At 43.3% G+C, this 27,711-nt stretch overlaps 1 protein-coding gene across 2 annotated transcripts in view; it reads left to right on the top strand.

Moving 5' to 3' along the window:
• Positions 1 to 27,711, top strand: part of PSTPIP1 (proline-serine-threonine phosphatase interacting protein 1) — a 59,557-nt gene that overhangs the window by 12,954 nt on the left and 18,892 nt on the right. For both annotated transcript variants that reach the window (XM_010571654.1, XM_010571653.1), the window contains exons 2-5: positions 7,481 to 7,581; positions 12,049 to 12,123; positions 25,054 to 25,088; positions 26,207 to 26,313. In XM_010571654.1, the coding sequence (XP_010569956.1) occupies positions 7,481 to 7,581; positions 12,049 to 12,123; positions 25,054 to 25,088; positions 26,207 to 26,313 (318 nt within the window). The remainder of the gene's footprint in view (positions 1 to 7,480; positions 7,582 to 12,048; positions 12,124 to 25,053; positions 25,089 to 26,206; positions 26,314 to 27,711) is intronic.

Genomic DNA, 27,711 nt, shown 5'->3' with positions numbered 1-27,711 from the left:
GGGGAGCGGGGGGGGGGGGGGGGGTAGTCCCACCAAAGTCGTGCGCGCCTGATTTGGCAGTTCACTTTAAATTTATACAGTCAAGTGTTACATATACATAGAGTTTCGCAATACGCCTATACATAGGCATTACCTATCCCCGCTTCATATTAAAATTAGCTCTAGGAAGTCATTTCCATAATCTCCTCTCAACTGTGCTTGCGCAGTGCCTCCTTATGGTGGTCGTCTGGTGGTCGTGAAGATGAAGGCTGTATGTCTTCTTCACTCTTAACCTTCTGTCCCTGTGCAGACTCAGTTGTCCCTTGGCATTTGTCCAAATCACAAGGTCGGTCTTGGCTGGTTCTTGGAGCCACTGCTGCTTCTTATCAGGGACTATCTCCTGTCCCAGCCAGCCTCAACAATGCAAGTGTTAAACATCACTTCTCATCCCCTTGGGCCATGTCTACCTCTATTGAAACTTCTTTAACTTCATTATAAGCTAGATAATTATTAAACAATTCCTATCCACATTCATATATCTACTATATTTGCTAAGGTTTCTTTGGTTCCCCATCTCAACGGTAGCTCAGCACTATCCTGCCACGTACCAAGCAATGCACCCAGTGTCTGCTATGTAGTTACGTCTTCTCCAGCCCTTCTTCCCAGTCAGGGTAGTGTTGTTGCCGTGCAGTATCCTGGGTGTTACTCTCCCTGTGTACCACCTAGGACCTTGCAAAAAGCAAGTAAGCAGGCTTTGCAGCTGGAGGTGCTGGGGAAGAGGCCTTTTTTTGCTGACAGCCAGAACTGCAGCTCCCCTGAGCAATGCAACAAGCTGAGGTGGAGCTGCAGTGGCACTTACCAAACAGGACATACGACTTCAGCTGCAAAGCACTTTTCTGAGGGAGATGCTAAGCTGCTGACAAGCCAGCTTATCCCGCAGGAGCAGCCAGAGGTATGAATTGTGGTATGTAAACTACCTCTAAAAAAAGTTCTGGATGGGCAAGCCAGGTCCCAGGACGGGGTTAGACATGCTCCAAGAAAACCAGCCACAATAGAAGAGCCCACAGTTCCTACATCACAACCACAATGGCTTGATCAATTCACATCACTTTCTGAATATTAGTAGTTGGACACGCAAGGGCATACAATTGAGCGAGCGCTTCACACACAAGCCTGGATATTTTTGCTTCCGTTCAGTCCATTGTAATAGCTATTTACCAAAACCATGCTTCAGTAACCAGTAAAGCATCTACAATGTAGATGCTTGCTCTTCAAAAAGCCTTGCAGTACCCTCTGAGCACCCAGCAGCACAACGCTCAGAGGAGAGATGTGCTGTTAAGGCTGATTCTCAGCTAGTTAGACACAAGACTTAGCACAAGGTTACTCAGCTTTGGGCCACCAGGAGGTAACAAGAAACTATGTCACCCTGCAGCTATCCTCCTACCGAACTTTCTATCCTCTGGGCAGGGAACTGACACCATCAGTCTTCCTGCTTGCAGTCTTTGTTACCAAAGCAAAATCCTCAAAGCCTCTCCCTCATGGCTGCAGAAACCAGCTCAGAGCCAGCCATGAATAATCTCTCCCACAATTAAGTCCCGATGTTTACCTGCGTGATTGCCTTTGGCGAAACTTCTACCAGACCGGATGGTGCAGTCCCAAGGCACCTATCTCTTTAGAAAAGTGCTAATGTGAAGGAGCAGCATCGTTAAGCCTCAGAGGAAAAAAGAAATGGAAAGAAGAAAGTGTATCCCAGTGTGCTTACTGTCAACACCTCTGCTTGCAGTCTTCCATGCCTCCTTTCAAGTATTCTAGGAAAAGCTATTCTGGCTAAAATAGAGCATAACATTGGTGTTTTTCAGTCATATACTCTCTTTCACATTTCTTTCATCTCTGGAGGAACAGTGTTGCTCATTGCACTGGAGGAAACCAACTTTTGCAAACGGGAAGAGGAGAGGAGACGCTGCCTCTCCATTAGCTGTGATTTTCCCCATGAGAAGAAAAACCCCAGCCTCTGCGGCAGAGACCAACACACATGTGAAGTGTTAATGGAAGAATCTCAGGACAATACGAATCTGCCTGCAACACTGAAATCTCTTTGTCAAGCATTTTCTTAGTAGTGATTATAGATCTCTTGGACAATGCAGATTAGCCAATCTTTTTTATTAAAATAACGACGAGTAAATCCTCTTTCACAGCTGCACATGCTTTGACTAAGCGGAATCACTTTCTCAGCAATGAGACAAATTACTGGTGGTGATTGAAATCACCCTCTTCCAAGCAACTACCTAGATTTTGTTATAACCAAATGATGTTTTACACATTTAATGAATATATTTATTATTAATTAAAGCATTTTTTCTAATTTCTTAAAAAAATAATAGGTCTTTGACTAGTCATTAGTTCTTATAAAGACCACAAAGACCCAGCTGAGAGGTGCCCAAGCACTAGCTGAGTAGTGCAACTTTAACAGCCTTTGCAAAACTATTCGAATGCTAATTATAACACAAAATGGTAAATGGAAAATAGAGTAAAGGCAAGACAGCTTATCAAGGCTAGATGGTTGTTTAACATAATACAATCTTGCTGTCTTGATTGTCTTCACAAAGAAAATGTGGTGTCTGTTATGCTGCTACACAGGAAATCCTTACAAAACTAGAGAAGAAAAACAAAACAGGACTGAACAGACACAGCAGAAGAAGAACTGTAAAGTGGGCAAAGACAGTGTTCTGAGGGGAGTCACTGGTGGCTTGTGCTGAAATGGAAATGCTTGAACTGGAAGAAGGGATCTCGAGAGCTGGTCCCAGGATTAATTTTACTCAATATATTAATTGGCGATACTGGCATAAGACATTAAGAATGGACTGGAAATAGCTGTTGTTGAAACAAATAAGTAAAATGAAATACTATACAGGAGGTATCTGATAACCTTCAAGCCTGGGGTAACAGAAAGCAGACAAAATTAAAATTTCAAAGTGCAAAATGAGCATAACAGATCAGTAGCAAAAAGGTCCAATACACTCTAGGACCTTGCTAACTAAAATTGCAGGAGCAGAGAAAATGGCAGGTATATCAATAGATATAGCTCAGTTAGGTGCCACTGGTATGATTTGATAGTGGAAGAAGGCAAATACAATCCTCTGATGTACCAGAAGTGTTTCTTAGAAAGCAGACACAAATGCCATGGCACAAAGCATCAGTTAGTCTTTACTGGAGTAATAGGGCATCATCCTTGTCCAACAGGGACTTATTCAGCCTTGAACAGGTACTGTAAAAACACATGGGAATCAATGGAATGGAAACCCAGTATCTCAGGAAAGGGCAAAGGTTTGTTTGGATTCAAGAAGAGGTTGAGAGGATGCAGTTATACAACACATGACAAAAGAAAAAAAGCTGTTGAAATGAAAGGAAAAAGTTTGCGTAAGTAAACTTAGGCCTAAATCATTTATGGCTACATTGTGGCTGGAAATCAAGAAGCAATGTTGCAGGGTGAGTGACCACAGCAGGTTAAACTTGTCTAAACCTGGGCTGTCACCTGGCTACATTTCCTCTCCCTCCTTGCTGTAGCCTGTGACATGCTAGAGGCACATGCTATTTAGACCACAGCCAGATCTGCTGGCTGGGAGGCTGCAGCAGCCCTGGTTTGGATTTCAGATGTGGTTTCTGAATATGGCTGCCACATTCCTTAGGAACACATAGTGAAGACAATAAAGCAAATTTTGAGATGGATCTCCCCAAAATGAAAGATTAGACTGCCTGTGGTAGGAAGTCCTTTTTAGACCTGCATCTAGCTGAAGCCAAATCCCTCTATGAGGGTCAGCCACAGGGACAAAACCCTGCAGCGGCTCCATTTTTAACAAGTTCAGGTTTTACTCCTGTTAGCAGGCAATGGACAGGAAGCAAAACTGTTGAGTAAGGCACTGGCTGTTAGCACTCGGCATACACATGCACGCACAAGTGCACAAAGTGAACAGTGAGAACACTGCTCCCATAGTCTGCTTGGTAGAAAGCCTGTGATCTACGAATGTGCAGGTGCTATTACCGATTTCACATTTAAACAGGTATCTTTCTATATGTGTTAAAGGGCTAAAATATTCCTATAGTTATAATAATCAAAATCTGGCTTTTGAATTTCTAAATTCATTGGAGTAAGGAAGTAGGAAGGCAAAAAGATGGAGCGCAAACTCTGTCGTGAGCAGTGGGGAGCAGCACTAACCCGTTCCCTTTGCATCAGTGCCAGGAAAAATGCTGGTGCATGTCCTGGAGGCAAGCCTGTTTGCAGAGCTCCAACAAGACTGCACTGCTGTGCTACCCAGCGCAGCATAACTTACAAAGGATCCTTTACCTCAGACTGGGAGAGTATCTTGTTAGATGTGCTGCAAAATTAATTCTCTTGGTCACCAAGGCAGAGTGAACCTTGATGCAGTTTTTAGTATGGCATTGCTTCCTCCCCTTGCATTTTTACGGCTTAGAGCAAGATGTCCAAATGGCTGAACTGACTCCATTAGGTAGTTTTATAAGGCCCCTAGAAGGGTTGGTGGTCAGCAGGCTGACCTCTGGCACACGCTTGTGTTTGTGTGCATGTTTTTGGTTTGATAACGAGTTGGTGCTGCATTCTCCATTTAGGGAATTTAATAAGTGGTTCTCTTAGATGTACAGAATCTGCCATCCTTTCATTATAGGAACTGCACCAGTTTAAAAGAGGTGGGAGAAGACACTAAGTGAGTTTTATCATTTACTAAACAAAGAGATATGTTGAACAGAAACGGCAGAGTAACTTTACAGTGTGCTTATCACTCTCCATTTCTTGCTTGTGGCAGTATGCCTGACTGCGGGGGTGATACAAACCCATATGATATTTTCACTTACCTCTCGGCAGCATTTCTGGGACAAGGAAGCTGTGTACACAGTTATGGGATGTAGTTAATTGCATCTGGAAATATACAATCAAAATTTTTGGGCTGTGAGTTGGTTGCGGAGCACCTGAACAGAGTGGCTTCTGCCAGGCAGAGGGAGCAATTCATGAGAGTTTTTTACAGCAGCAATGCCTTCTGCCATTAGGATGTCCTCAGAAAAAAGGGAGTGGGGGGAAGTGACAAGTCCATTGCCAGGCCATTATCAAGAACCTTTCCTACTTTCCTCTATGAATGGCAAAATCTTGCTTCTCTTCATTTAATTCACAGCAGAATCCCTCCCTGGGATGTTTGTGTGTAACCTGCCCTCAGAAATGTTAGGAAAACTGATGTTTTGTTTTTGAGATCCTGTTTCTTGAGTGGTGATCATATGCATCACATGAGCTTATGTAGTCCTATCGTTTTCCTGTGGTTGCACCAGTGATAACAGTGGATCCATTGCACTGTCTCCATATTCTTTTATCTACATTATTATCTTGCCTGGCTCTGTAGCACAGACACTTTGCTGGTAAAGGCATTTGTCTATGTCTCTTGTGAACTATTATCCTACTGTCTTTCCTTTCTCCCCACTGCTGGTGATAAGAGTGTCCATTAGGGAAGAAGGAATTAACGGCTGTCAAGAAACTGCAGCACTGGAAATGTTACTACAACCTGTAGGTTTACAAAAATTGTCTGCAGAAATTTATCCTAGCTCTTGAAGAAACAAAAAAAAACCTGCTCCCAGGTCTGCAAATCTCCACAGAAGCTCTAGGGCCTGGGTGAGCAGCACTAAGGCTGCCATCGGCCACCACCATTCATCCCCAGAGCTCGCCCTATTCCTCTTCAGTCCCAGCAATAAGGAAGCAAAGCCACAGGCTCAAGTGTCCAACAGTTGCTTGCCAGAGGATCCTTCTTGAGTGCCAAAACTTGAACAGCTGTCTTCTTCACAGTCATGGTAGAAAGCAATAAACATACACATTCATTAAATGATAACTGCTTAGGGGACAGTGGATATATGTATAAACTGTATTCAGTTTGTATATAAGCACTTGTATTGTACATAAACTGCTTGAGGGAAGGAACATATTCATTCTCTTTATGGTTACACAGTCCGTGATTTTACCATAATGCTATAACATAAAGCTCAGATAACATTCACCACTACATTTTCAATAACATTATCACTATGTACTGGTTAACTGAGGCTCTCAAAGTAAAAATGGCTTGTCCTGATCCTGTTGTGAGTCGGTGGGAGGACCAGGAGTAGAACACAGAAATTCTTTCCCAGTGCCACACTCAGAGCACGTCACAGCTTTATTCCCGTCCCTTTCTGGGCTCCCAGCATTTCCTCAGCAGCACTTCGCTGTGACTCTGATTTACCATTGCTGCAGTGCAATCTGAAAGTTGGGAAAAAGATGAAAGAAGTGCAAGACTAATTGTTTTTCTTCCCATTACTCAGATATTTTTGTCTGAGATGCACAGGGGTGTGCTCTGATGGATCACGTGGACAGGGATAAGCCTGACGCATGGCCTTGTGTGATGGGGAGGGATCTGCAGTCCTAGACCACAGCAGAGGAGCGTGGCCCTGAGCCGCACAGAGTGCAGAGCCCTGGTAGGAGATAAGAGCCCTGGCTTTGGGGCAGCAAATTCCACCCGGCTCCATGACCTCACCTGTCTAGTATGGCTGACTGGAAATCACAGATTGCCTTGGCTGGCTCCATTTGCCATGTGGGTCATGGAGCAGGACAGGCTGCAAAAATACCCAAAGGCGATTCCCATGTATTGCACAGGAGATTGGGCGGTGAATGCAAAAGCAAGGGAAGCAGCACTCATTGGCAAGCGTCTCAGAAACACAGACTTTCAATTTTCTGCAGATCCAACGTCCACATTCCTAAGCAATCCACATACCTACCTTCTACTTTTTTTTTTTTAAAAACCCTGTCGTGTTGAATTTACACCAGAGACAGACCGATTCAAACAATAAGAAGAGTTGTTACAGCAATCCCAAAGGAATACATAACAGCACATCAGAACCCAAGTGTTGCCTAACGGCGAACTGCCTCCCATTAAAACACCCCACCACTGACCAGGTGGCACAATGACTACCCCATGTATTGACATTCGTACGAGCACAAGATTCCTTTACTTCTCCACTCGCATCTAGACAGTGAGTCACTGTCTTACTGAGAGTCCTGTGGCAGTGAGTTGACTCTGACCATTCTTTTTAGAAAACATATGGTAAGAGGAGCTGCTGTCCTTAAGAGCTACTATACATCTCTGCTCTGCAAAGATCCCACACCCAATGCTAAACGTGACTTCCCCCAAAAGACAGCTAGTGTTGGTTTCCACACAGCAAAATTTGCGACCCACTTCACTTTTTCAGCATTAAAAATTAAATTTGATTTAATAAAAACTTTTACAGATTTTCACTTGGAGAAACCTCACCCATACCTGCACCCTTAGGTCTGCCCCAGCTGCAATTGCTCTGAGCAAATCCAAAGGTCCATTTGGATTTTCCGGAAAGTTAATTTGCTCCATATGACTGAGAGCAGGCATCTGGTAAACCTGCAAACTATGCACACAAATCAGCTCCACTATCTTTCTGTCTTCAGTGCAAGGAGTTCACCTTCCACACTGGCTACGAGGTGCTCATACAGCGGCTGTTGGATGGGAGGAAGATGTGCAAAGATGTGGAGGATTTGCTCAAGCAGAGGTAAGAAAATCAGAGTGAAAAAAGTGTGAACAACCTCCATTTTCTCTCCTGTTTGGCATCTGGAAAGGAATAGTAGGCTGTTTCCAAATTTGGTAGTGATACTAGTTTACATAGAAAAAGCCTGAGTGATTTGAATCCTAGCCTTTTGATGTGATTTGTGAAGGTAGGTAACAAATAGAAATTTCAAAGATTTCAGAAGAGAAGAGAAGGTTGAAAGAGTCAGAAATCCAGAGCTCCATTAAGACCCAGGTCATTATTGGTCCAGAATCACAGGGCAGCACACACATCCACAAGTAGTGTTACTGAATTGCACCTTTTACAGGAAGCAAACAACCTGCACATTTTTCTTTCTCTTTGAGGGTGCTGCTGCCACAGGCAGTGTTTCAGTTTCCTGCAACTACTAAAAACGGGCCATTTTTCAAATACAGACAAAGCTACCAAAGATGCTACCAAAAGCCTTTCCCAGACACCCAAGATAGCCCACATCATTCACCAACCTTACCAGATTTGAATAACAATGTTGTAGTTTCTGTCTGTCCTTTACAGGCTTCTTGGGTGCTGCTCAACAACAGCCACGGACAGCTGACAATTTTGTGGGTGAGAAAATTCATATTACACAGCTGCTCTGACTCCTTTGCCATTCATTTTTGTACTACTGACTTAGAAAAATGTATCTGAAATTTGGTTCTGTTTTTAAATGGCTGGGTTTCAACAGTTTCAACACATAGCACGAGGCACATACACGCTCATGTGTGACCTGTGGGAAAGACCACACAATACGGATTATAAATTCAGCAGGTAATCCTAGAGCAGTTAATCTCAGAACCGTCTCCTTATGAATATTGCTCTGCTTTCCTCAGTCACAGCCTTCTTTTTCTTCCCGTGCTGTCCACATCTAGTTTTCTGGTTTTAGGTTGGTTTTCTGAAGGCTACTTTTCAAGCACTGGGACTTTCAAGGGGATGTGAGCTGTCAAACTGAAAGTTGACTATTTCACAGAGTGTAAGAGTGTCCCATCAAAATCTGAAGCTATTTGAATTGCTTTTCTTGACCACCACTGGAAGCATATTTTATTGCTGCATGTCACACAGTCCTGAAGTCACATCTGTCTGACGGTAGCTTAGCTTCAACTGTTTAAAATAGCTCCTTTGTGACTCATAACTTACAGAGATCAGAATTATATTGCAGGCTTCAGGAAGGCTCTGCACTGCAGCATGCATCTGATGCTATATATGCCTGTTTCTTTCCAAAATGTTACAGAGGTTTCTGCAAGTTGCAGGATAAGGTTCTTCGTGGTTTGTGGTGGAGGCACAAAGAACTTTCCGCAAAGAAGAAAAAATACACATACAGTCATTTTGTCAATCTGAAAGCTACAAGAACAAATGTTTCCATGAACTTTTGCACACCCCCAAAACATTCCATGTGAGCATGCATACGTGCGTGTGCTTGTGTGTGTATGTACATGTTGGCAGAGGAGGAAAAGGAGAAAAGATAGCCCGCACTGAGTTGCAGAAAGAAGGTAATATTTCCAGTTTATTTCTGGAAGATATGTGTTTCAGCTTGTCCTCATGTCATTCATGGGAATAACCTAGGAGGAGATCAAAGCATGGGATGAATCTCTGTTCCTAGAGGCTGCCCATATCATGGGCTTCATGCCAGAATTTCAGCAAGGACTCATGCAGCAGCTGCCCTAAGTCCTGAAACCAACTGCCCTGGCTGCACTAACACTTTACTAGTTTTCCACCCAGGTCAATTACTTTTGCTCACAGATAACCCTGCCTGGTCCACAGGAGGGCCTGAGAGGTTGGAGAGTGAGAAAACAGTGGTATTCCAGAACAAAGCCCCAGACTTAAAACACAAATTATGTTCCAGCTCTCGATGGCTGCAGGGAAACATAGAAGCTGTGTGCAACAGTACTGGAAACCGGGAAAGGCAGCACAAAGATGTGAAAAGATGGTCTCAGCCTCGTGTCAAACTCCTCTGACCTTGGGCTAGTCTAGTCCCATGCCTGAGGTTTCAGGAAGATTTGACCCAAGAGTATTTTAGGAGCTGGGACTGGCTTAAGAACTGGCCATGCTTTTTTCCCGTGATATATTGTGTACTGAGCAAGCAAAGCGGGACTGTAGCACTGGAGTTATTCTCATTGCTGCATTGCTGTACATCCACTGGCACTAAGCAAAGTCTCTGACACGAAAGCGTTTCTTGTTATTAAAATAAGAAGAAAATTAATCTATTCTACTTGTGCAGCATTATGTGTCTCTGCAGTATATTTCCATTTTGATGAAATTTCATTCATCTAACATGAAAATGAAGTGGTATGTCTGTGTGGCCTGTCACCATATTTTGCACCCTGTTCTTCTAGGGGGAATCCCAAAGCAGTGACGTAGGAACACTCCCACTAAAACGCAGCAATTTCTCGTGCAGGATGACAGCAATTAACTAACCGAACTTGCAGCTTTAGACACATGGGAGCCATGGACAGAGGCCAAGAACAGCCTCCACTCTGGGCTGTGGCGACTGTAGGCTGCTGTGTAACCAGCACTGCTATTCCACCAGCCTGACAGATCTCCTTGGACTGGGGGAAAGTCCCCAGGATGAGCCTGCCTAAGGTCACAGAAGTAGGTTGCAAACCTGTGAAATTGCACCAGAGCCACCGGTACAGCCAGCTCCAATGCAAGGCGCTCACAGCCATCAGATGCAGAGGACCAGTCGAAAGGGTGGTTGGATGCTCTCAAACAGAGACCCACCCCAACAGCTGCCGTGTTGCAAAACTGAAAGATCAGCCCTCAAACCGCTGTAATTCAGCAAATAGCAATAATAAAGCACAGCGTGGCCGAATGGGAAGATGGGTGTAAGAACAAACCAGCAGGGTTGCATGGCCTTGCACCCACATTAAAATTCCTTTTCTGAATGAAGAGTACTTTCCTTTAAGGTGCCAAGTTTCAGGCTCAAAACTGTTTGAAATGCATTTAAACCCCTTGTGAGAACTGGACTTACCCTAAACAAAATCCTCCCCTCACCCCAAAATCCTAGCACCAGGCTATCTGTTCATTATTTATTATTGACCATTCAATAGATTTTAGCAGCTATGCAAAGACTGAAAACTCAGTTCCGCCCCAGTCTTGCACCTGGGAGAAAGGAAATAACATTTTTAGTACTGTCGTGTTTTAAGCCCAGCCAGCAACTAAGCACCACGCATCCACTTGCTCACTCCCTCCCCCCTCAGTGGGATGGGGGACAGAATTGGGGAAAAAATAGTAAAACTTGTGGGTTGAGATAAAGACAGTTTAATAGAACAGAAAGGAAGAAAATAATAATGATAATAATAAAATTACAATAATAATGATAAAAGAATTGGAACATACAAAACAAGTGATGCACAGTGCGATTGCTCACCACTTACCGACCGATGCCCAGTTAGTTCCCAAGCAGCAGTCCGCCTCCCCACCAGGCCAACTCCCCCCAGTTTATATACTGGACATGATGTCACATGGTATGGAATACCCCGTTGGCCACTTTGGGTCAGCTGTCCTGGCTGTGTCCCCTCCCAACTTCTTGTGCCCCTCCAGCCTTCTTGCTGGGCATGAGAAGCTGAAAAATCCTTGACTTGGTATAAACACAACTTAGCAACAACTGAAAATAGCAGTGTGTTATCAACATTATTCTCATACATAACACTATACCAGCTACTAGAAAGAATATTAACTCTATCTCAGCCAAAACCAGGACAAGTACAAGTACATTTTTTTTTTTAAGCAGGAAAAAAAAATTTCTTCCAGAGCTGGGGGAGGGGAAAACAGCAAAGAAATAATTGTATTTCTTTATTAACCATAGAAACAGAACTACTTTCCTGAGTCACTAGTTACAGTTTCCCATTAGGTGAGACATCGCATTATATTGTCCTCTGCATAAAACTGTCACAGCCTCACCTTACAGCTAGCGAGGCTCCTTCCCGCTCTGCCTCCACTGCAGCTGTTCAAGCAGCACCTCATGTTTCTAACGGTTAGAAATTTGCCTGCTACTCCTGGCTCCCATTTATTCATAACCTCTCTTTAATGGATCCTTTGGAACCTACTCTTCACTCCCCTTCCAGACTTCGTTTTGATGCGTCAAGTCTGCCATCACCTTTTAGGTTTCTTTTCCAAAAGAGGCTCTCGGTTCTGAGCATCTTAACTACACACTTCTGTACACCTCTTCTTCTAATTGAATCCAACTTTTGGGGGAAAGAGTTGTACACAGCACTCCACAGTAATCAAAGCCATGGAGATGGGCTTCATTTTCCCTCATTTCTTCTAGAAATAGCTCACCAAAAATATTTTAGAGGTAACTAATAGCTCTAGGATTGAGGAGATAGAGAAATTAAAGAAATAGTATTTCTCATTTTTTGTACCTCAGATGCAATTACAAGATTTGTGTAAACATGCTCCTGGTAGCACTAAGAGAAATTGAGTAAGTTTTTCTTTTAACAGAGCACAAGCAGAAGAGAGATATGGGAAAGAACTGATTCAAATCGCCCGAAAAGCAGGAGGACAAACAGAAATCAAGTAAGGAATTCTTTTATTATTAGTGCAAACAAAAGCATTTTGGAAGCAATATCAGACTCTTGTGCTTTGTCTGTGAATGGGGTCATAAGCTGCTCACTTCAGTGCACTACACAGCACTTCACAATGTACAGGAAAAATGGAGAAACATCACAGTCCTTCAAAGCAGGATTCACAAAAACTCTTATTTGGGAACTGCCAGTAGGTATTTACTGAGACATTTTTTTATTTCAGTATTCCTGACAATGTTTAATATTTGCTTCCAAAAGCAAACTAAGTGATGGGAAAAAAAGGGAAAGGAAAAGGTTGTGAAATGTTTATGATGATGGCTTGGCAATTCTGGGAAGATGGTGGAGACTGTGACAGAACAAGCGCAAAGTGCAAAGACACCAAAAATTAGCTTCTGCAGCAGAAAAAGCTTAGCTTAGGAATACAAACTTTAAAACTCTTTGAAGGGACTTAATGTGAAAGAAATCAATGGAACTACTGAAATACACTGAAATGACACATATTTTTCTCTGTCTCCTCTACTACTATCTTACATCATGTATAAATTGCGTTGGGAGGGCAAGATATATGTTGTCATGGAATTTAACTTAATAAACACTGCTGATAAATTGCAGCTATTATTGATGGTAGCAGCAATAATAAGACATTTTGTCATTATTGTAATAAATAATAATACAGTGATAAGGTGGCAAAGGATGAAGATTTGGGGTCACAGAAGGCAAGTCTGAAAGAGAAGACCTCAATCTAAACACAAAATTCTATTGATCCCTGGGGCCTGCTACCCTCATCCATCCCATATCTCATTTCTTAATTGCAGTCTCCTTTTAATGTCAATTTATCACCTTCAGTGTGAGCGTAGTTTCCTGTTCATATTTTATGGGAAAACTTGACCTCAAACCCTTGCACCACCATGGCATGCAAGTGCCAGGCAATCACCTATAGCACTTGCTGTTGATTTGGTGGTGGCACATCCCGGCTGACAGGGAAACTGTTGCATTAACCCAAGCGCCTGGTAGTGTGGAGAACACTGAGGCTCACTCCAGAGAACATGCTCCCTCCTCCCTCCCCTAGTGCTCCATCTCTCCCTGGCCTCTGAGCAATGCAGTAAGGTATAGCAAGGTTCCTTGCTAAGGCTGCTGGAGATAGCTTCTACCTTCCTGGGATCTCAATTCACAGACCTAACTGGAGAAAAGGAAGGAGGAGAAAAAATATTTTAAAATTAAAATAGCAGATTAAGGATGGATGGCTTCTTCCCAAAGGCTAAGATCAGCATTCCAGGATAAACGAAAGGCTCCACCTAAATTTCTTTACTGGCAATGCAGGGCAGGCAGAGCAAATGTGTTCGGAAACAGACAGCTTTGGCTGCCCTTCTGTGACCTAGTGGATAATTCATGGGCCTGACTTTTCCTAAGAGATTGTAAGAGCTTGATTTAGAGGCAGAGCCGAGTCCTAGGGTTGGGATATGGATCCAAGTTCCCCTCAAGTTGGAGGAAGTTTGGACTGGGGCCCAGGTCCACTTTGATCCAGCAATTTTATAGCTTGGCATAGAGAGAAGGCTGAATATACCAACAAAGCATGCTGCAGAGCTGATTTACTATGTTTCCATAAACCCACGCCTGGTCTGGGTAGCGACCAGCTTTGCACTGATATTTTTATCAGAGCAAATGTCTCTCTGTATCTGTTATGAAGCAGAGAGAGGACACTTTGCTTCCCGTCATTCAGCATCCTCTGGTTGTTTAAGGAGTTACACAGATGGGCAGTGAAGGGCATTTGTCCCCAGTAAACACTTTAAAATCAGAGAAAACTAGGGTCTATTCAGGGCTGGAACAACTCTTGAAAATTAAATATTTGGTTTGAATGCCTTAAACTCTTTGACAAAGTGTGAAGTTTCTGTTTTTTTATACGACACTGTTGTGGTTTAACCCAAGCCAGCAACTAAGCACCACGCAGCCACTCACTCACTCCCCCCCATCCAGTGGGATGGGGGAGAAAATTGGGAAAAAGAAGTAAAACTCCTGGGTTGAGATAAGAACGGTTTAATAGAACAGAAAAGAAGAAACTAATAATGATAATGATAACACTAATAAAATGACAACAGTAGTAATAAAAGGATTCAATGTACAAATGATGCACAGGGCAATTGCTCACCACCCGCCGACCGACACCCAGCCAGTCCCCGAGTGGCGAATCCCTGCCCCCCACTTCCCAGTTCCTAAACTAGATGGGACGTCCCATGGTGTGGAATACACTGTTGGCCAGTTTGGGTCAGGTGCCCTGGCTGTGTCCTGTGCCAACTTCTTGTGCCCCTCCAGCTTTCTCGCTGGCTGGGCATGAGAAGCTGAAAAATCCTTGACTTTAGTCTAAACACTACTGAGCAACAACTGAAAACACCAGTGTTATCAACATTCTTCACATACTGGACTCAAAACATAGCACTGTACCAGCTACTAGGAAGACAGTTAACTCTATCCCAGCTGAAACCAGGACAGACACTGATTGCTGACAGCAGTTCTGCTCCCAAGGGCAGTCCTTCAGTGAGACCCGAGGGAGGGAACCTACGTACTAGCTGTAATAAGAAAAGCTGGAAAAGACTATGCTACAACTATCCCCATTATTCCAAGTGCTTCCTCTTTATAGAACTCCCTATTACTGACTAGCACACTGAATCCTACAAGTACTTGACAGGCTGAACAGGGCTGTTCATATCTTCAAATGCAGCTTTAGGTAGCAGTATTTCTCAAAGTCTAATGAAGGCGTTGTGCAGGTATTTGTACCCAAAACTTGCATTTGACAATCACCAGGAAAAAAAGTAGCTTACAGTTTTTTTTGCAGAACATTTTACAGAACTTCGTGTGCCACACAATGTATTGCAGAGGAGCAGGAATTACTAATTTTAGATCACTCATTTGCTTGCTAATACAAAATTATTATCCTCTAGTCTTAAATTCAGCCATCTTTTAAACATCTCAGATACTAAGGCTTTCTATCACTTCTCCTGGGAAATTATTTCACACCCCAGTAGTTCTCAGTATCAGAAAGGTACCCAATACCCTTTCAAAAAGTCGATAAAAAGAACATAGAAAATCCATCCACAACAACCACCCAAAAACTTCTAGTATCAGAAAATACCCAGAAGACCTTAAGAGAAACAACTGCAAGGTCAATTAATTCTGTTTAGCACAACTTCCAAAACAAATGAATTGGCTGCAAAAACCTCCCATCAGTGGCACAAAGCTGGAGTAAGCAGCAGTCCCCATGCAGGGGCCCGTTGGCAAAGCATTCGTGGCAAACCTACACCACAGCCAACACCAAATCTGCTGAGCTGGAGATGGCAGCACCGCTACATGCGATGGGCAGCCCAGCAGGGCCTCATGTGCTTATGTCCTCCCAGTACCAGCATGAACAGCTCTTTCCAACTCCAGAAACACAGTCCCTGGCAGCTGCCTGGCTCTTCTGATCTCAAACCCTCCGAGGTTAAAAAAATGTAGAGGAAAAAAGCCCCTTTCTGTTGCTTCCTGTGCTTGGAGAGAAGAGGGTCTGCTCAAGGGAGAAATTAGGCAGCAGTGGGGAGGTACTGCCTGGGTTGTTACTTCAGTACAGTCAGGACCAGCACAAAACAAGGCGAAGAGAATAAGCACGATGATGGAGACAAGGCTGGAGAAGTCTATGGCACACTGCGCCAGATAGTGGCCATCGCTGTAGAAAACAGTTCTCTCCCAAGCCCCCCCATATTTTAAAAGCTTTTTGTTTTGAATCAAAGAAAAGAACAATTTCAACATTTTTTCAGGCTCTTCCCTTCTCCCCCAAACTTTTGCTTCAGCTGGAGCAAATCGCTGACCTCGGCTAAATGTATAAATAGATTCAACTGCCCATTTTTATTTACTGAAAGACACAGATGAAGAAATATGCTGCTGACTCAGAAGAAAGATAGTAGGCAAGGCTCGCTGAAATGTAACAGCAGCTCTGGCACCACTTTCCATTGGTTTGAGAACAATCTAGGTGACAGCAGCCATCAGGTTTCCACCCTATATGCTGTCCAGCGCTTGTTCCCTCAGCATTTTAACAGCTCCTCTGACGGAGGACTGACCCCTCAGGGCCCAGCACTGCTCGCACTTGGCACAGACAACTACAAGCCAAGACTGTACTAGGACACTTCACAACTGAGTATCAGCAGTAATATAACATCGTGACCTGGGAAAAGAGGACAATGTTGCGTCTCCACCTGCAGACTCCTTAGCACCAGAAATGTGAGAAATCACTGCTACTGGAGGTGCAGCTGACTTCAGTGAGGTCCTTGCTGTTCTTTTTCAGACCAGTACTGGAAGTGACCATGGCAAGCCTACAGCTGTAGAAAACTTTCTAACAAAACTAAACTCAGAGAGGCAAACATGCCACAATGAGGGAGACATGCTGCAACCACTTTATTTTTTATTAAAAAAAAAAAAAAAAAAGCAAAGATAGGGTTTCTAAAAGAAGCTGGTGCTGGTTACCATGGGCATAGCAAACAAACACTCCAGCTTCCAGCTCAAGAAATAAAAGTTCCCTGTTAAGTGCTGCCTAACAGCCAGAGGACACAATCATTCAATAGTCCAACCTGATTCAAGCAAATTTGGGCGTTCTGGCTGCTTGCCCTTGCCTTGAGCACTGCAGCTGGTAGAAACTACTTCCTATAGGGAAGGGAGATATCCTCTTTCCAACCCATGACACAGATCTAACTCAGCAGTTGCTATAGGCCTTGGCAAGTTCATTCTAATGTACAGAAGGATGCACACACTTGAATCTAAGTGCAAGACTGCAAGAAGGATCACACAGGCTCAGACCAAAATTCCTTCAGCCTAATATTCTGTCCCTGATACTAGATCCCAAGGGAAGAGTAGAAGAACAGGGCAAGCATATGAGGATATTTCTCCTAAATTATCTTGTAGCCATAGCAACTGGTAGTTCAAGGGCTGCCACACCAGCAGCAGCTTTCTATGTAACAGCCCCCAATGGAGTTTTCTTGTGTCTTTTTCTTATCTGAAACCCTGAAACATTTTGGCATCCACTGAGTCTTAAGGTAAAGCAATGTACTTTCCTGTTAAGTGCAAAAGTGCCTTTTTCTTTGTTGATTTTTAGCTCACCTCACCACACGTGCCGTGTTAGATCAGACACACAAGACAAAGGCAGATTAGCTTCCTTACAGTGGGGTTCCTCAACGCACATCTGCACTGGTGAGCTGCAGTCCCACTGCCGGTTCTGGTTCTTACAAACACGCTTAGGTCCATAATAACACCAAAACTATGGAAAAGGCTGGCTGCTTCCTTCAAGCTAATCACCTGGATGTGCCAGCACAGTCATGGATGCAGGCTATGCCTGCGAATACAGGTAAGCTGGGGAGTCTTCGTGAAAGCACTGAGAGGAGAACAGGTATTGGAAGGAAGCATGAGAGAATATCAGCTGCAAATGTACCTCTTGAGTAGGTCAGACCTAGCAGAGGGCAGAGCAGCCCTTGAGGAGTGGGTAAAGTGCGAGGATCCCAGCAGTCGGGGTGGAAGGATGGACGCTGTACAGAAATGGAGCTCTGGAGCTCACCTATCACAAGTCAGGGCTAAAGTGTATTTTTAAAATGTCTTCATTCCTACCTTATACTGATGTTAAAACCCTGTTATCCCACTTTTTTAATTACAAAAAATAATAATATCTGAATCACAATTTCATAGTCTCTAGTCATAAAAGAAATTATGAAAAAGATGATTACAAAGCTACAGCCATGCATTCTTGGCAAATGCCACATGACACCAATATCCTGCAGGGGAGAGGGAACTAACTACATGTTACAAAGTTTAAACTGCAGTATAGTTTTGTACTCTCCATATTCTGTGTTGCGCACATGGGAGAGGATGCACAGAAACTGGGGATTTTTAGCTGAGTTATAAACTGAGATCAGGTTTGCAAGTGTTTGCTGGTAGTGCACACAGTAACGATGTCTTCACACACTATAGATGATTCTCAGCAGAGCTCGTGTTTTTAAGAGGAAACGTCTTTCAGGCTGCAAGGTGGCAGGGAATTTCCATGCAGTAGTTTTGGGCAACTCTTCAGCAGAACATGAAAATAGAATACACTACAGAGCCCAGTTTTCAGATACATCCTCAGCTTCAGCTGAAATAGAGCCTCTGGGAACTCTGTTCTTTTGTAAAAATAACTGATGTAAATGTGCAGTAGCTGGTTAAATTCTGCCTAGTCTGACAACAGCTATTTTTGTCATTTGCTCTGCTTGTCTCTTCTCATGTGTATGATTTCCTACTTTTTTCCTTCCCTCTTTTCCACTACTATCTCCTTCAGACCTCAGGAAAGGGTAGTTCCTTCAAGCCCGTGTCTGCTCTGCCCTTCTCTGCAATGCCTGAAATAGAATATTTCAGAGAGTGTGAGGTGAGGGCATCTGTAACGAAATGCCAGTTGCTGCTTCCTGTGTATAAATACAGTGCACCTGTCACTTAATATACAGAATTCTCTGTATTATTCACACAAAGCAGGCATTTTTGAACTGAAGCTAAAAGTCATTTTGGAAGGTCACATCCTTCCATGGTTAGTTATTCTCCACTCAAATGTTCTGAACCTGCACAGAGTTTATCCACTTGTACTTTGAACATTCAGGACTCTGAAAATGGACACAAGCACATACTCTGAAAGATCTAAACTTATGCTTGGTTCTTGTGAAATCCAATCTAGATAAGCTCTCTGGTGATGAGGGTAAGCATTTTTGAGCAGTGCTGCTCTCTTTCTGAGAGACATGAGGAAATTTACTTTAAAGGCAGAAAACTTTTGGTTTATCCTTTGATTTGAATGGCATAGGTCATTCTGGAGTCATGAGGGGTCTAATCTGCAGTCTGTGAGCACAGATTTACAGGGAAGAAAAGGTACACGAAGATGCCATCCTCTTTGCTCCCCTGCCCCAGCAAAGTCTGGGGTGACGTGTCTGCGCTCCTAGTAACCAGTCCTGGGAATGATGATACAGCCCCCTTCCCATTCAGTTTGGGGCTGTTTCTGCTTCTCACACTGTCCTGGTTTCAGCTGGGATGTAGTTAACTGTCTTCCTAGTAGCTGGTACAGTGCTATGTTTTGAGTCCAGTATGTGAAGAATGTTGATAACACTGGTGTTTTCAGTTGTTGCTCAGTAGTGTTTAGACTAAAGTCAAGGATTTTTCAGCTTCTCATGCCCAGCCAGGGCACCTGACCCGAACTGGCCAACAGTGTATTCCATACCATGGGACGTCCCATCTAGTTTAGGAACCGGGAAGTGGGGGGCAGGGATTCGCCGCTCGGGGACTGGCTGGGTGCCGGTTGGCGGGTGGTGGGCAATTGCCCTGTGCATCATTTGTACATTTCAATCCTTTTATTACTACTGTTGTCATTTTATTAGTGTTATCATTATCATTATTAGTTTCTTCTTTTCTGTTCTATTAAACCGTTCTTATCTCAACCCAGGAGTTTTACTTCTTTTCCTGATTTTCTCCCCCATCCCACTGGATGGGGGGGAGTGAGTGAGCGGCTGCGTGGTGCTTAGTTGCTGGCTGGGGTTAAACCACGACACACACATACCTGAAAGTATCCAAGCATCAGAAGCAAAACACATATGCAGACACACCACAGCACTAAAGGAACCCTCCACATTTTTTGCTACTTTCATGAAAGATATGCTACACCCAACCTGACACTAAGCCCAGCCTGCTGCACAGTGCAACCTCCCGTAATAGCTGACATGACTACTCACGCTAGCTAGTGCCTTGCTATCACGAATTTATAGGCAGAAACTTGGACTCCCCTGGTCAAAAAAAAGGTTCTTCTCATGCCTTTTCTCCACCACAGGTGGCTTTGACATCACACCGCAGCTGGGACCTGTACAGAAATCTTTCTAGTTGCACTGAGGGTTTTGCCTTTCTGTTTATAGCTCCGCTGAGAACGAGAAGAAAACATCCTGGCAAGATTAAATTCCTCAATGTTTTCACTGCATCCCCCCTAAACAATATTAGATATGATTCTCGTGTGAAATACTCTGCTATGTGCCTGGCCTAGGACTTGGTAGTGACTTAGTTACCTCCCTGTTAAAAGACCACAACACTTCCCCCTTCTTTTCTTTTTTGCCTTGCAGACAGACAGTCCCAGGTGCAAATTATTTGGGACCAGATGCTTCTGAACTTGTTTCCCCACACTTTGCTACCACCACTGGGCTTCACAGAAAGAAATGTTGGTAAAACCACGTTGGGTCTTCCCTGTGTGGCAGGAAAAAAGACAGATGTTAACTATGGCCTCAGAGGAGACTAGCTTTGGGTTGGTTTCATAACCATGTTCTCAGGATCTAAGTTACCGGAGTCAGAGGGTAAACAGGACTGCTGGAAAGTGGTCTGTAGAGTTCATCTGGCAGAGACTTCTCTCAATTTCAGAAAGAATATTTTTAAAAATTACAATAAGAACAGAACATTGTACATCATATTGATGTTAAAATGGAAACCTGCCAGAAAGAAAGGTGGGGTTTATTTCACACTTCTATTCACCAAGCAAAGGTAGAAAAGAAAGAAAAGTTAAAAAGAGCTGTGGTTTTACTTTCCTGTGTACAAGATGTAAAGGGACTCTCTGAATTACTCAGTTAAACCAGTCTCTAAAGGCAAAGTACTGAAAAAATTTCCCACACCACCAAGCCTAAAGTTGGGGGGAAAAAAAAAAGTGTGGTGCAACAGTGTACATAGTGAGTATACTTCTGACCTAAGCACTGCCACTGATAGAGCCCTGCTAATTACATCTCTGGTGCCATAAAATTCAGCTTTTGATGACTGTGAAGCAGAAGGTACCAGAGCCCTATCTACAGCACATTTCCCAGTGGTCCTCATGTCATGTAGGACTGCCGAGCATGGCCTGCTCTCCAGCAACAGCCCAGTTCTCTAGCAAAAACAAGGTCCAAAAATGGAGAGAAAGCAAACACAGGGAGCAGCAAGGACAAGTTCACTTGGAAGTGCTGTTATCCCACACTGTTCCAATCAAGTCTCCCTCCTAAAGAGATATAATTTTGCACACTGGGCAAAATGGATTTATGATCAGATGCAGTAGTTCCTCACTGCTGCTCATACCTGTACTGTGATGGTGGGTGAGTGCCAAACAAGGCATCTCTGCTCAAATACAGGATGCATTTTCTGCCTTGAAAGCAGGGGACAGGTTCTGCTGGGAGAAAAATCAAACCAAGCACTCAAACGATGCATTCTGTAAATGTTTGTCCTGTTAGAGGAGAGCCACAGGGACTAGTGGTCAGTGCCCTAGAGAGATAGGGTTCCCTTTTGAGCTTTGGTGTGCTGGGCAAATTTGGATAAGTTCACTTTGGAAAGTATTTTGCGATCTACAGAGCAAGAATGCTTAACAATGGGTGAGCTTTATTGTAATGAGCTTCTCTCCTTGGTTCCCCTGTTCCTCTAAAAGCTCTGCTATTCTCCTTCTCCCCCTCCACTTGAAAAAGCAAACACTGAAACGTGCACATTTTACAAAAGCAGCTTAATTCCGCTGTACTCGAGTAGCAGGAGACTACGGCAAATGAAGGCAGCAGGCAGGGTCGGTATTCCAGAAAACGATAAGAATATTTTAGCCGCTAGATGGCAAAAATCACCAGAAGTTGCTGCAGAGTGGTTGCTGCACAGGCTCTCTCTGTTCCCCGTTATTCCGGATTCAGAGTCAATCCTGTTTCCACCAGAAATTAATTTTGACAAATCCAATCTTTAAATATCCAAGGGGGAGACGTTTAACAAACATGCACGGTAAATTTGTGTCCAACCCTATTTTCAATGAGACACCTGCAGGAGGCTCCACGTAGGGATGCCCAAAGGGAAGGCTGGTGCTCTGTCTTTAACTGGAGTGGTTTAACAGTCTTCCAGAATTTACATGGAAATGTCAGAAGTGAAAAGTTAAAAAAAAAATTAAAAATAAAAATGAAAAAAGGCAAATCACAAATTTTCAGTTTTGCTTGAATGATTTTCAACCCCAGGTTTTCTTATTTGGCCACAGAACAAACAAAAAACCAAAATTAATTACTACCACAATGCTAAGCAGCATAATATACTGAAAGGATAAAACACGCTTTTTGAAGTGTCCATGAGAATGAGACATCCTCACTTTGGATGCTTCAGAATAAAGCCCTTATCAGTCCTCTTAGAAAGTCAAACTCACCCAGAAAAAATAGGTAATAGGTATTGCACGTACAAAACAGCACAAGCAAAATTAAAACTCACTTGTATGTTGGTTACACGAGTTGCTTCCATTAAACCCACCGAAGCACTGAAATGATATATTTCACTGATATAATCAGAGCATCTAGCAGCAATGAGGAGCTAATCTATAGCACTGCTGCTGCAGCCAGCACATCCCCACAGCCCAGAAGTCATAAAGGAAATCCTGATGGCTCCATGGGTCAAAATTTGATTTATTTATTCTCTCCCACACATAACTTGGCACAATGACATATTTGCTACTCCCTTAAGCCCCATAAGGATGAGGGATCCAATTCACTGCTTTTAGAAAAATTGTTAAAAAAATAAGAGAGGAAATGGCTTAAGTCTATTTCAATCTACTTACGGACTGTGGCCTTGCCCCAGTCAGCAGCTAGGGGATTGGCTGGACAAATCTTTCACACAAGGAGCAAAAGGCCAGAGCTTTCTGAAAAGGCCATTAGGGCCCACACAGGGGGCAAACTGGTCTCTCTCCAGGTCATAGCCAGACGGGTTATTATACCAGAAGACACACTTGTCCTTACGGAAAGCCAACAAAAAGGAGAAAAGCTTCATGTATGGCTTATGATCGTGAACTACTCTGGTAGCTCAGGTGCCTGGAAACCAAAAAAGCAGCAAATTGCTTTTATCCTTGATATGTACTGAGAAAGTGCTATTTTTCAGTATCCACTAGAGCAATTTTGCCAGTCTTAGCATAACGTGAATCACCAACAGCAAAGGAAAAAAAATCTCTGGGAACAATAAGTCAACACAGCGTGCAAACAGTATGTGCAGTTTGCAAGTGTCCTCTCTTTCTTAAATTCCAGTATTTAATTATTTCAGGCATGAAGCTGTTAGCACATTCCCCACCTCCTATTGGAAAAGCCACAGTAAGAAAAGCAAATTTTATTCCTTGTATGTATTTGAATTTTCAAAATAATCCATTAGAGCTTTTAGGCGAGAAAAAGCTATCTCTGCTGCTGATATTCAACTTGTCTTTTAATTTCAAGCTTTTAATTAACTTAGCTGGAAAGAATACTGTTTGTTTCCTTTGTGTTGTAAAAATTTAGTTTCCATCAAAATTTCACACCGGACTCATTTTTTTGCAAAATGACCCTTCAAAATGCTTAAGTATTGTTAGGACAATACTGAAAAATACTCAATCTAGCATGTTTTCACTGACTTATCTCAGGAGATTCACCACAACAAGCCTAGTTGAAAGCTGAAAGAATCAAACAGTTAGCTCAATACTCATCTTTTCTGGCTGAAAATCTTTTCCTTATATTTCTACAAATTTCAATTTGGAAGTGGATTGCACAGCCGTTATCGCTGAGGACAGGCCCAGCCTTTCCCCTTGCCTGTGCATTTTTCTTATGCCTGGCAAGGCAGCCTTGCTACTGGGAGAGCAAGCTTTGATTAGGAAACAGATGTCCAGCCTAAATTAACACAGGGCAATTAGGATCCTTCATGTGTCTCTTAAGACTTCTGAACAGCCCAAGAGATACAGGATTTCCCTACCCATCTGCAGTCGCACATGGCTGGAAAGTGATATGCATCCTCTTCTGGGCTCTCCTAGTAGCTGGGCTTCAGCCAGGGAGACTTCAGGGTCTTCATTAACAGGCTTTTCCCCTGGGCTCCCACCAGGGCTCCGTGGAGATCCCAGAACAGTTTCCTTCAGGGAACAACACACTCTGGGTCTTGAAGAGACGATTTCTAAATCTGAAAAACCTCCAAATCATACCACAGCCCTGGCTTCTGCATATACAAATGCCCTGCCAGCCTGCAAACTCAGAGCTAGAGGAAATTACTAAGTTGAAAATGCCTTTTATGGACTATGCTCTTTCCTCTCCCATCATTTCTATGCTGGTATCTCTGGTGCTTTCTTAAAATGGACTCTGGCTTGCCAAAAAACGGACATCAGGCAATCTATCGTTACCCTTTCATGCCCTTCTGCAACTCTACATTGTAGGACCGCTTAGTTATGTAGGTCCATCCGGACGAGCAGCATTAACATCTCCTTTTGCTCATCTCCATGCTGTACTTCACAGCCCAGCACCGAGGCCTGATTTCACAGCAGGGTTTATTCATGCTGTGCTTCTGGGATGTTGAAAACCCGTGGGAGCATCAGGGTTTCAAAGCCTCCATAGGCTCTCTGCAGCATTTGTGAGTCTCTTAAAGGAGAGTGAGCTGTGCCACACGGGGGTGCTCGGAAAGCATAGTATGGAGGATGCTGCATAGCAGAGCTGCCCTAGCTTCAAGGGTGACTGAGGAGGAAAAATTTGCTGGTGCTGCATTCAACACAGAGGGTGGAGCTGGTTTCGCTCTACCCTTCAGACTAGTGCTCCAAAACCCAGTTCCCCTTGACCACCTTTATTTCACTGAGTTGACTTGTATCCATTGGCAAGGCACAAGAATAGAGAAACATCTGTTAACATTCACAGTTTTAAATACAGTGGGATTAAAAAAGAGGCTGCACATAAGTAGTGCAATTCCTTGCTTCATGGAGCATTTTATTGTATTTCCTGACAGTAAGAGATTGATGCTGTTGTGCTTGTTAGCATGGTCAACTTTTATTACAAGACTATTAAGAGTTTTATCTCTATGTGGATCTTTGAGATGCTGCGGGAAAGTTTTTTCTGTAGATTCACAACCCACCCTTAGAAGCCTATACTAATAAAGTGCACTTGTTTCTGCCTCACAGCACATTGAAGGCAGCATTTGAGACTCTCAAGCAACGTAAGTATTTATATCTGCCTTTCTGACCTGGGTAAGACAGGCACGAAATGTGTTCATTCCCTCTGGGGGCTTTCATCCTCTTCCCCCCTCTATTTCCAACTTTTCTATCCCAGTCTGTAGTGTGGAGAGTGGAGGGGAAGGACACTCACTGGGAGTCCTCCAAGGCTGGGCACTCAATCCCCTCACTGGTAGTAAAGAAAATGGCTTGTTCCTCGAGTTAGTTTTTTCTGGATCAAGTCACAAAATATCAGCTCTGTTACCTCTTCTGTAAACCGCTGACATGAAAACAGCATGCTTTCCTAAATGTGCCCAAGGCTGAACAAAAACCTTTCACACACAGAAAATACAGCACCATCATAGCCAATAGGACAGCGTACCTGGCTACCGGCACCTGCTGTTTAGATTAAAAACACTCTTTTGAAAAGCAGCTGGTGAACTAAGGTATTTTTAGAGCCTGGGTGGGGGAGCTCAACACTTCTGGAAAATGTGGGGTTCCATTTCAGAGGCACCAAAGCTGACAAATGCAGAGAAGTTACCAGCTACTTCAAACAGCATCAGCCAGGTGCTCTGAAATTCAATTCATCTTTGCTGACCCTTGGAAATTCTCAGCTTGCAGCCTCATCTAATGACATTTGTGCAAGGCTGGATGCAACTGGCAAGTAGCTCCCAAGAGCAATGACAATCCAGCAGCATAGTGGCAGGAAAGCAGACACAGGGAGTGATGATAGAGGTCAGAGCTCCTTCCCTCCCTGTGCACTACTACATTTGACCTCCAGCCACAGAAGGAAGGGGGGTGGCTGGGGTAAATGGGACTATGAAGAAATGCAGCTGGCGCTGCACTTGCCAAGGCTGCTCTGAGTGGGTGCTCCAATTCTGCAGCAAGACGTCTTGCCCATGCATTTTGCAGGCACTGAGAAGACCTGCAATAAGCCCTGTTCAGGTTGTGTGAACCCTCGGCAATGTCAGTGGCATGCAGAAACATAGGGGTGCCTTTTTTAAGGCTGCCCTGTTCATGACAAGTAATACAGCAGCCACATCTCAGAAACATCTCCTAAAAAATGTGACTTCATATTTAAACACCTTTCCACTGACTGTATATGAATTCTGATTTGCTTTAGAAATCGAAAGTGTGGGAAACTCTCATATCCAGCTGGCAGTAATGCTGAAGGATGAACTGAAAGGAATAGAGGAGTTCCGAGAAAGACAGAAGGAACAAAGAAAGAAGGTGAGGAACTAGAGAACTGTTGAAACAGATTGGGTCAATGGTCCATGCTGATGACTTGTCTCCAGCCACAGGCTGTGAATACTGCAAAAGATGATAAGACATGCCCAGTGTGCCCTGTTCACTCTGTATACTAGATTATGAAAGAAAATCTCTTTCTGATCCCAGCTGGAAATAAAGTAGTGCTCTGAACTCAGGAGACAGAGGCTTTAGTCACTTTTACTCTCTCCGGTGTAACTGCAGATACTATTATTATTCCTGTAAGAACTTAATCCTTCCTTTTCTCTTTTTTTATACCCTTGCTAATTGGGTTTCTTTGGTATGATCCTGCATGATCTCCAACATGCACTAAAATAAAGGGGTAACACAAACATTTAAAAACATAAAAGCAAATGAATATCATGATGAATACAACACCAATATATGATGAATTACAAATATATGGAATAAATAGCATCTAGTTGATGTTGTATAGTAAAAATTTGAGTGTATTTAGGGCCATTTCATCCCCTATGATCTTATCAAGCTCTAAGTCCCTTGAAAAAGTAGCTCTTAATAGAGACAACAGTGGTTGCTCTTACATCTTCCCTGGTTCCATGGGGTTGAAGACAAAGACAGGACAGTCACTTAACACTGAAAGCACTGATTGATAGAGGAGTAAAATAAAATATCCAGTTCTTTGCTAATTTTAAACAAACGAAAATGTATATGACCAGTATCCAATGCCACAAAAATCTTGTGTGTACAATCCTGACACACAGAAACTTGGAATAGCAAAGAACTCCGAATATGAAAGTGGGTAAAACAAGTGTTGCTACTGAGATTTGAGGTCCACAGCGATCTGATAAAGCAAATAAGGCATATAAAGACAGACAGAGTGCACCTAGTTCATCAGCATTTGTATCCCCCCCACACACACACTTTTCCACTAGGATTTGCAAAGAGAGAGGCTTGCTCTCCTGTTGAAAACAATAAGCCTGTAACTCAACTGCAAACAGTTAGAGGGGCCTGGAAAAAAGGGAAAAACTGCTTTGGAGTCTTAGGCAAGCTTTTTTTCTTCATCCAGCATGTGGCTGTGAGGAAGTCAATATTAGACACACTAGATGGTGTCAGCATTGTTGGTAACCTCCCAAAATGCTGTGATCTGTGTTTCACTGTAGCTGCTCTAAGGACTGTGCTATTTAGCCCAATGTGAAGCAAGTCCCCGGGTAGCGCCAGAGAGAGTTTTGCTTGAGCAGAATATAAAGATTAAAGGACCAAAAGTCCCACTGAAGAAACACATACCCTGCCAAGTTGGAGCATATCTCACTGTCACATAAGGCTGGGCATATCACAACTAAAGCCATAGAAGAGAATTAAGCACTGTCCTTCCAACGCTGACCAGCTGATGGTATGGAAATC

The sequence above is a fragment of the Haliaeetus leucocephalus genome, unplaced genomic scaffold, assembly GCF_000737465.1.
Source record: "Haliaeetus leucocephalus isolate CR32 unplaced genomic scaffold, Haliaeetus_leucocephalus-4.0 Scaffold339, whole genome shotgun sequence".
Taxonomy (NCBI): Eukaryota; Metazoa; Chordata; class Aves; order Accipitriformes; family Accipitridae; genus Haliaeetus; species Haliaeetus leucocephalus.
The sequence above is the reverse complement of the archived record's forward strand: the minus strand, read 5'-3'. Positions and strand labels throughout refer to the sequence as shown.